The sequence below is a fragment of the Somniosus microcephalus genome, unplaced genomic scaffold (genome assembly GCF_052327205.1).
Source record: "Somniosus microcephalus isolate GS21.2 unplaced genomic scaffold, FLI_Smic_1.0 unresolved_chr1, whole genome shotgun sequence".
In the NCBI taxonomy this organism is placed as follows: domain Eukaryota; kingdom Metazoa; phylum Chordata; class Chondrichthyes; order Squaliformes; family Somniosidae; genus Somniosus; species Somniosus microcephalus.
Window position 1 is genome coordinate 29720872 of NW_028225179.1, and position 9881 is coordinate 29730752.

The 9881-nt window shown below is 52.3% G+C and overlaps 1 protein-coding gene across 1 annotated transcript; it reads left to right on the forward strand.

Moving 5' to 3' along the window:
• The first annotated feature begins 1899 nt into the window (after nt 1-1899).
• On the forward strand, nt 1900-6656 carry LOC147094557 (uncharacterized). Its single transcript, XM_085973928.1, has 2 exons — nt 1900-1986; nt 5009-6656. The coding sequence occupies exon 2, from the start codon at nt 5116-5118 to the stop codon at nt 6487-6489; it is 1374 nt and encodes a 457-aa protein (XP_085830054.1). The 5' UTR covers nt 1900-1986; nt 5009-5115; the 3' UTR covers nt 6490-6656.
• The last annotated feature ends 3225 nt before the right edge of the window (nt 6657-9881 follow it).

Here is a 9881-nt window from a genome sequence, read left to right on the forward strand (position 1 = left end):
CACACACGGAGCAGGTGAACGGTCTCTCCCCAGTGTGTAGGTGTTGGTGTCTCTTGAGCTCCTGGGAGCTTTTAAAGCTCTTCCCACAGTCAGAACATTTAAAGGGCCTCTCGTCAGTGTGAACTCGCTGGTGTACCAGCAGGTTGGAGGGCCGAGCGAATCCCTTCCCACACACGGAGCAGGTGAACAGCCTCTCCCCACTGTGTAGGTATTGGTGTCCCTTCAGCACCCCGGAGCTTTTAAAGCTCTTCCCACAGTCAGAACATTTAAAGGGCCTCTCGTCAGTGTGAACTCGCTGATGTGTCAGCAGGTTGGATGACTGAGCGAATCCCTTCCCACACACGGAGCAGGTGAACTGTCTCTCCCCAGTGTGAACTCGCTGATGTACCAGCAGGTTGGAGGTCCGAGCGAATCCCTTCCCACACACGGAGCAGGTGAACAGCGTCTCCCCAGTGTGTAGGTATTGGTGTCCCTTCAGCTCCCCGGAGCTTTTAAAGCTCTTCCCACAGTCAGGACATTTAAAGGGCCTCTCGTCAGTGTGAACTCGCTGGTGTACCAGCAGGTAGGATGACTGAGCGAATCCCTTCTCACACACGGAGCAGATGAACGGCCTCTCCCCAGTGTGTAGGAGCCAGTGTCCCTTCAGCTCCCGGGGGCTTTTAAAGCTCTTACCACAGTCAGAACATTGAAATGGTCTCTCATCAGTGTGAACAAGCTGGTGTCCCTTCAGATACTGAGCGCTTTTAAAGCTCTTCCCACAGTCAGAACATTGAAATGGTCTCTCATCAGTGTGGACAAGTTGGTGTTGCTTTAGTTCCCTGGGGCTTTTAAAGCTCTTCCCACAGTCAGAACATTGAAATGGTCTCTCCCCAGTGTGAACTCCCTGGTGTGTTTGCAGGTGGGATGAACAAACAAATCCCTTTCCACACACGGAGCAGGTGAACAGACTGTCCCTGGTGTGACAGCGCCGTTGAACTTTCAATGCAGACGGGGAACTGAAGCCCTTCCCGCCGTCCCCACCTTTACCCGGTTTCTCCTCGGTGTGACGGTGCACGTGTCTCACCAGGTCAGGCGATCGGCTGAATCCGAGTCCACACACCGAACACGTGTGCGGTTTGTCTGCGCTGCGATCACTGCTCTCTCCTTCCATGTGCAAAGGCCGATGATATTCAGGTCCTGATGAATCCAGCGACTCTGTCAGATCTTGACGTGATGTTTGGTCTGAGCTTCTCGCCTGTAACTGCTCCACTTCTATAACCCTGTAAATTGAGATCAGAAAAGGATCAGAGGCAAACTGTTGTTTAATTTTCCCCTTTCCGAACCTAGGGGCAGTGAAGCTGATTTTCAGGCCCCAGCTGCTGCACAGGTTGGTTGAAAGGATCAGCAGTAATGGCGGCTGTAATACCAACAAGCCCCCGGCTCTGCAGAAAGTGCTCTGTTGACTCTGAGTCCCATGCATGTGCTCATGGGCCCCGCGCTCTCCCTCCTGCTCTGCAATCGCCCGTCCCGATCAGTCCGCAACACCCATGCTCAGCACACAAAACGCCGCGGTTGGAACATCGGGCGTGCATGCGGAGCTGCAACATCTGGTACGCGTGCGTGGCTCAGGTGGGGGCGAGTCGGTGTTTCGCCTCAGCCGCCAGGGAGGTGCGCATGCGCAGGACGTCCGGTGGTGGTGAAAGGCGCTATATAAATGCAAGTCTTTCTTCCTTCACTGGTCTCACCAGCGACCTCTTCTGGCGGTTGGTTGATTGACAGCCGAGAGTCCGCGCATGCGCACAGGCAGCGGCGGTTAGGGCCGAGTCCGGCACAGCGACCCCTCCCGGTCACCAAGAGTAATGACCGCGCATGCCCAGAGGAGACCAACCCCCCTCCCCCACTCGGAGCTGCGCATGCGCACTCGGATCCTGCCGGACGGAGTCGGCGCGGGGCCATTCCGGGGAAAGGCCTTGGTGTCGGTTCCAGAGTCGTAATCGGTGACGGGAAGTAAGTTTTCTCCGCTCCGATTGGGTGGAGAATGGCGCGGGGTGGATCGGGAGAGAATCGAGAGAAAGAGAAAAACCTCAGAGTCCGCGAGGCCCCGGACCGAGCGGCGGCACTTGGACGGTGCACGTGATATCCTCGGGGACACGTCACCCGGGCCCGCGGCCTGATTGACGGCAGCTTCCCACCAATAGGGAGCGAGCGGGGCGGGGCTGCAGGAGCGAGCCGGCGGCGGGTCCTCCAACCAATCGGAGAGCCCGTGGGGCGGGACTAGCGGCACCCAGTGGGCGGGGCTGGAGGAGCGGGCCGGCGGCGGGTCCTCCAACCAATCGGGGAGCCCGAGGGGTGGGACTAGCGGCACCCAGTTGGCGGGGCTAGAGGAGCGAGCCGGCGGCGGGTCCTCCAATCAATCGGGGAGCCCGAGGGGCGGGACTAGCGGCACCCAGTGGGTGGCGCTGGAGGAGCGAGCCGGCGGCGGGTCCTCCAACCAATCGGGAAGCCTGAGGGGCGGGGCCAGCGGCGGCTGATTGTCTGATCCGCGGGGCAGCGAGTTTCTCCAGTCCTTTGTTCAGGGCCCGGGGCCCGGGGAGGCTGTGGGCCTTTATTCCCCCATTGGACACAAGGCTCTTTGTCTCACAACACACTGGCTCAGGTTTTAATAGAGACTTTTTAAATTCATCAATAAAAGCAGATAAACGTCGTGCTTCTGTGGAACAAACTTTCTAATATTTTATAGAATCATAGAATGGTTACAGCACAGAAGGAGGCCATTCGGCCCGTCGAGCCCGTGCCAGCTCTCTGCAAGACCACTTCAGCGAGTCCCACTCCCCGCCCTTTCCCCGTAACCCTGCACATTTCTTTCCTTCAGGTACTTATCCAATTTCTAATTGAAAGCGGCGATTGAATCTGCCTCCACCACCCTTTCAGGCAGTGCATTCCAGATCCTAACCACTCGCTGCATAAAAAAGTTTTTCCTCATGTCGCCTTTGGTTCTTCTGCCAATCACCTTAAATCTGTGTCCTCTGGTTCTCGACTCTTCTGTCAATGGGAACAGTTTCTCTCTCTCTACTCTGTCCAGTCCCCTCATGATTTTGAACACCTCTATCAAATCTCCTCTCAACCTTCTCTGCTCTGAGGAGAACCACCCCAGTTTCTCCAGTCTATCCACATAACTGAAGTCCCTCATCCCTTATCCCTGGAACTATTCTTGTAAATCTTTTCTGCACCCTCTCTAAGGCCTTCACATCCTTCATAAAGTGCGGTGCCCAGAATTGGACACAATTCACCAGTTGTGGCCAAACCAGTGTTTTATAAAGGTTCATCATAACCTCCTTGCTTTTGGACTCTATGCCTCTAAAGCCCAGGTTCCCGTAAGCTTTTTTAACCACTTTCTCAACCTGCCCTGCCACCTTCAATGATTTGTGTACACATACCCCCAGGTCTCTCTGTTCATGCACACATTTTAGAATTGTACCCTTTAGTTTATATTGCCTCTCCTCATTCTTCCTACCAAAATGTATCAGTTCGCACTTTTCTGCATTAAATTTCATCTCCCACGTGTCCGCCCATTCCACCAGCCTGTCTATGTCCTCTTGAAGTCTGTCACTATCCTCCTCACTGTTCACTATACTTCCAAGTTTTTTGTCATCTGCATATTTTGAAACTGTGCCCTGTACACACAAGTCCAAGTCATTAAAATATATATATATATCAAGTAAAGCAGTGGTCCTAGTACCGACCCCTGGGGAACACCACTGTGCACCTTCCTCCAGTCCAAAAAACAACCGTTCACCACTACTCTCTGTTTTCTGTCACTTAGCCAATTTTGTATCCATGCTGCCACTGTCCCTTTTATTCCACGAGCTTCAACTTTGCTGGCAAGCCTATTATGTGGCACTTTGTTGAACGCCTTTTGGAAATCCATGTACACCACGTTAACCGCATTGCCCTCATCAACCCTCTCTGTTACCTCATCAAAAAACTCAATCAGAATCAGAGCGGCTGGGCCCGGCGGACGTGCGGCCAGGGTCCCAGCACCAGGAAACCCAGGGTGCAGCGCCTCCCCCAGACAGGAGAAACCACAACTGGATCGACACAGCAGAGCCGCCAATCCAGAGCCGGCTTGTATCAGGGCGGGCGCTGAATGCAGAAGTCAGTCCCTGGCCGCCTGTGTAGGTCTTTTTGTTGCTTCAGTTTGAGCTGGAGTGGAGATGGAGGAGAAGCTGCTGGGTTTAACCCCCAGTACTTCTGAGCCCAGGAGGACCCAACAATTTCCAATGTGAGACTGTCAAGGGAGGTGGATTCTAGGGGAGATTAGGTTGTTAGACACTGTCCCTACAATGTAAAAGAGTATTGTTTTAGGAACAAATATTTCTGTACAGGCTTTTAATCCAGTTTACATATACAGATTTGTTTTAATTCATTCTTGGGATGTGGGCGTCGCTCGCAAGAGCAGCAAATATTGCCAATCCCCAGTTGCCCGTTGAGAAGGTGGTGGTGAGTCACCTTCTTGAACTGCTGCAGTCCGTGTGGTGAAGGTACTCCCACAATGCTGTTGTGTAAGGAGTTCCAGGATTTTCACCCAGTGATGATGTAGCAACGGCGATATATGTCCAAGTCAGGATGGTGTGTGACTGGGAGGGGAACTTGGAGGTGATGGTGCTCCCATGCACCTTCTGCCTTTGTCCTTCTAGGTGCTGGAGGTTGCGGGTTTTGGAGGTTCTGTCAAAGTTCTGGTCGAGTTGCAGATGTATAAAGTCCATCTCCTTCGCCCCCTCCCACTCCCACCTCTCTCTCTCTCTCTCTCTCTCCTCCCATAGGGGCCAGAGGCCCAGACCAGGTGGCAGATTCCCTTCACTGAGGGACATTAGTGAACCAGTGGGATTTTATGACAATCCGGCAGCTTTCATGGTCACTTTTTTCTAGTGCCGGCCCCACAAATAACCAGATTCATTGAGCTCAATTTCACAACCTGCCTCTTTAGTGGGTTCTCTCTCACGCTCCCTGTTTTAAATTCATTTTACAGGGTATTAGAAGGGAAGGATTTGCAGACGGGAAACTCAAACCACACATCACGTCAAGATCTGACAGTCACTCGATTCATCAGGAACTGAATATCATCGGCCTTTGAATATGGAAGCAAAAAGCACCGTTCACACCGGGGAGAGGCCGTTCACCTGCTCTGAGTGTGGGAAGGGATTCACTCAGTCATCCACCCTGCTGACACACCAGCGAGTTCACTCTGGGGAGAGGCCGTTCACCTGCTCTGAGTGTGGGAAGGGATTCACTCATTCATCCCACCTGCTGAATCACCAGCGAGTTCACACTGATGAGAAACCTTTTAACTGCTCGGACTGTGGGAAGTGCTTTAAAAGTTCCGGGGAACTGATACACCATCAACGTGTTCACACTGATGAGAGACCGTTCAGGTGCTCTCACTGTGCGACTGGGTTCAGGCAGTCATCTGACCTCACTGTCCACCAGCGCATTCACACTGGGGAGAGACCGTTCACCTGCTCCGTGTGTGGGAAGGGATTCACTCGCTCATCCACCCTGCTGACACACCGGCGAGTTCACACTGATGAGAGACCTTTTAACTGCTCGGACTGTGGGAAGTGCTTTAAAAGTTCTGGGGAAATGATACGCCATCAACGTTTTCACACTGGGGAGAGACCGTTCAGGTGCTCTCACTGCGGGAATGGGTTCAGGCGGTCATCTGAGCTCACTGTACACCAGTGCACTCACATTGGAGAGAGACCGTTCACCTGTTCCATGTGTGGGAAGGGATTCACTCGCTCATCCACCCTGCTGACACACCAGCGAGTTCACTCTGATGAGAGACCTTTTAAATGCTCGGACTGTGGGAAGTGCTTTAAAGGTTCCGGGGAACTAATACACCATCAACGTGTTCACACTGACGAGAGACCGTTCAGGTGCTCTCACTGCGGGACTGGGTTCAGGCAATCATCTGACCTCACTGTCCACCAGCGCACTCACACTGGGGAGAGAGCGTTCACCTGCTCCGTGTGTGGGAAGGGATTCACTCGCTCATCCACCCTGCTGACACACCAGCGAGTTCACTCTGATGAGAGACCTTTTAAATGCTCGGACTGTGGGAAGTGCTTTAAAGGTTCCGGGGAACTAATACACCATCAACGTGTTCACACTGATGAGAGACCGTTCAGGTGCTCTCACTGCGGGACTGGGTTTAGGCAGTCATCTGACCTCACTGTACACCTGCGCAGTCACAGTGGGGAGAGGCCGTTCACCTGCCCTGAGTGTGGGAAGGGATTCACTCAGTCATCCCACCTGCTGAGACACCAGCGTGTTCACACTGGGGAGAGGCCGTTCACCTGCCCTGAGTGTGGGAAGGGATTCACTCAGTCATCCAACCTGCTGACACACCAGCGAGTTCACACTGGGGAGAGGCCGTTCACCTGCCCTGAGTGTGGGAAGGGATTCACTCAGTCATCCCACCTCCTGACACACCAACGAGTTCACAAGTGACTGCAGGGGTCGGATTCTGTTGTTGTTGCTGCTGTTAATCACATCCAGGACTGAACCATGTTCATTCTGACAGGTGGGGATTGTTTCTGCTGATGTTAATAACTCCAGGAACTGGGCTGGAGTTTAATATTCTGGATCTATGTCAAATAAATCAACTTTGTTTTAAACACATTGTTGTAGATTTTTGTCTTTCCCACCTGAGTGTTTAGCATCACCTGGCTGGAGCTCAGAAAGGACAATCTGGGGGAGGATCGTACGGCGGGAACAGAACTCCAGCCTGGACACAGTCCTTCAGGGCCACACTGAGAGGGGCAAACGGCACTTTGGTCTTTCTCGTCTCTCTTCACTGACAGCAAAGTTGCCGTGCAGGTTAATCTCGAGGCGTGTGAGAAACATGTCCCAGCCGCTCTCTGCCATGGTTCAGAGCTCCGAGGCACGGTACAGAAGGCTCCTTTAGGAATGTAGCCCAGTGCTTTTTTTTTAATGGCCTTATTAACCTGTGTTGTTACTTTTAGTGATTTGTGTATCTGTATCCCTGGATCCCTCTGCTCCTCCAGCCCATTTAGATTCTTAGGGAGAAATTCGGTGGCGCCTCCTTTGGGTCGCTAACGTCACCGGGGCTAATTTTAGCCCCCTGAAAAAGTTAGCGACCCTGCGCATTAAATTCAGTGGTAGCGCCCCAAGCAGGAGGCGGGGTGCTACTGGAAGCGCTCCCCTCCCTCTTGAGGCGCTACCAGTGAATTTCACAGTGCTTCATGTAACAGCGCCACGCCCGTCGGCACATAGCACCGTGTCATAGCAGACCTCCCTCCCTGATTAAAGGGGAGGGGCCTAGCACTGTGCACACCGGGGCCCTGCTGGTCCACCGGGGAGCGGGGTGTCGGATCAAGAGGAGCGCCGGGCTGAGCGATCGTGGCCGGCACCCTGAAGAATGGGGAAGGGGGCAGGTGCTGGCAGTCAGCCAAAATAAAAAGTTGCCGCCTGACACCTGCTCTTTAAGTGGCGTCGCCGCAGCTGCAAGAACGACCCCTGACCATTGGACATATCGTCTGTTGATAGGTCAGGGGTCACAACCCAAGGTTGCAGCCGGGGTGCTGCGTGTGGCGATGACGTCATTGCCGGCGGTGCAGTGCCGCGGGGTGCTACCGGTTACCGCCGCCGCTAACCTCACACTGAATATCGCGGGAGGCGCAAAACAACCCAATTTCACCCCCTTGTCCAAGTAGAGTGTGGCCTCCTTATTCTTCCCACCAAAACACACCACCTCACACTGACTTATAGTGAAATTCATTAACACACCGCCTCACACTGATCTATAGTGAAATTCATCAACACACCCCCTCAAACTGATCTAGTGAAATTCATTAACACACCACCTCACACTGATCTATTGTGAAATTCATCAACACACCACCTCACACTGATCTATAGTGAAATTCATCAACACGCCACCTCACACTGACCTACAGTGAAATTCATCAACACGCCACCTCACACTGACCTACAGTGAAATTCATTAACACACCACCTCACACTGACTTATAGTGAAATTAATTAACAAACCACCTCACACTGACCTATAGTGAAATTCATTAACACGCCACCTCATACTGATCTACAGTGAAATTCATTAACACACCACCTCACACTGACTTCTAGTGAAATTCATTAACACACCACATCACACTGATCTGTAGTGAAATTCATTAACACACCACCTCAAACTGACTTCTAGTGAAATTCATTAACACACCACCTCACACTGATCTGCAGTGAAATTCATTAACACACCACCTCACACTGATCTATAGTGAAATTCATTTGCCAATTACATGCCCATTCTGAAATTTATTAATGTCTTCTTGCATTTTGTCTTCCTCAATATTAACTCTACCTCCCAATTTGGTGTTATCGACAAACTTTGAAATTGTTCTTCTGATTCCCGAGTCCAAATCGTTTATGAACAACAGTGATCCCAGCACCAATCCCTGTGGAACACCACTTCCCACCTTTTGCCAGTCTGAGTAGCTGCTCCCAACCCCTACTCTCTGTTTTCTCTTTTGTGACCAGCTTGCTATCCATAAACAGTATGTAAGATCGACAAGAATACCACGGTCAGGCCGTGTGGAGTGAAGGGCCAGGCAGCAGAATGGATGGAAAGATGGCTACAAAACAGAAATCAGAGGGTTGGAGTTAAGGGAAGTTTGTTGTGATCTTTCCATCCATTCTGTTGCCTAGCCCTTGACTCCACACGGCCTGACCATGGTCATCTTGTAGACCGTACATACTGCAGACACAGTGCACCAGTGGTGGAGGGGGTGGATATTGAGTCCTGTGGCCGGGGCGCCCCTGACAGCGTTACAGACCCTTCAGCCACTGGAGAGACATGGAGAGCTGAGCTCGGCAACATTAGTCCGGTTTTGCCTCCTTTGGAGACCAGGTGTACGAGTAGAGTGAGCACAGCCTTCACAGCAACCGTAATAAAATTGTTACAGTTGTGAAGGAACTTTGTGTAAGTGCACTGGACCACAAACAAAGTATGGTGTCAATTATTGTCTGACTGCGCTACTGTGACATTTCAAAGGTGCTATATAAAGGTAAGTTGTTGTTGGTCTGAGTTTGCAGAGTGTAAATGCTGCCCTTCTCACATCCTGTAAAAGGAGTTTACAAAAGCCATCACTGTGAGTCCAGGATAGAAATTGACAAGATTCTCTCCTCCTGGTTCCTGGCCAAGGGGGCCGCGCATGGGCCCTGCTGCCCCCTGAGCCTCTCAAGATGGCAGCCGTTAGCCCGGGACTGTCACCGGGAGAAAGCCCCGCCGCTGCCGCCCCGCTCGGGGCAAACACCCAGCCCGGAGGCTCTTATTCGGGGCCTGAGGCCCACCCTGGGTGTGTGTGAAGCGGATAATGTTGAGTGTTTTAATAATGGGGCCTGAGGCCCACCCCGGGTGTGTGTGAAGCGGATAATGTTGAGTGTTATAATAATGGGGCCTGAGGCCCACCCCGGGTGTGTGTGAAGCGGATAATGTTGAGTGTTTTAATAATGGGGCCTGGGGCCCACCCCGGGTGTGTGTGAAGCGGATAATGTTGAGTGTGTTAATAATGGGGCCTGGGGCCACCCCGGTTGTGTGTGAAGCGGATAATGTTGAGTGTTTTAATAATGGGGCCTGGGGCCCACCCCGGGTGTGTGTGAAGCGGATAATGTTGAGTGTTTTAATAATGGGGCCTGAGGCCCACCCCGGGTGTGTGTGAAGCGAATAATGTTGAGTGTTTTAATAATGGGGCCTGGGGCCCATCACAGGGGTGTGTGAATCGGATAATGTTGAGTGTTTTAATAAGGGGCCTGGGGTCACACTCGGGGTGTGTGTGAAGCGGATAATGTTGAGTGTTTTA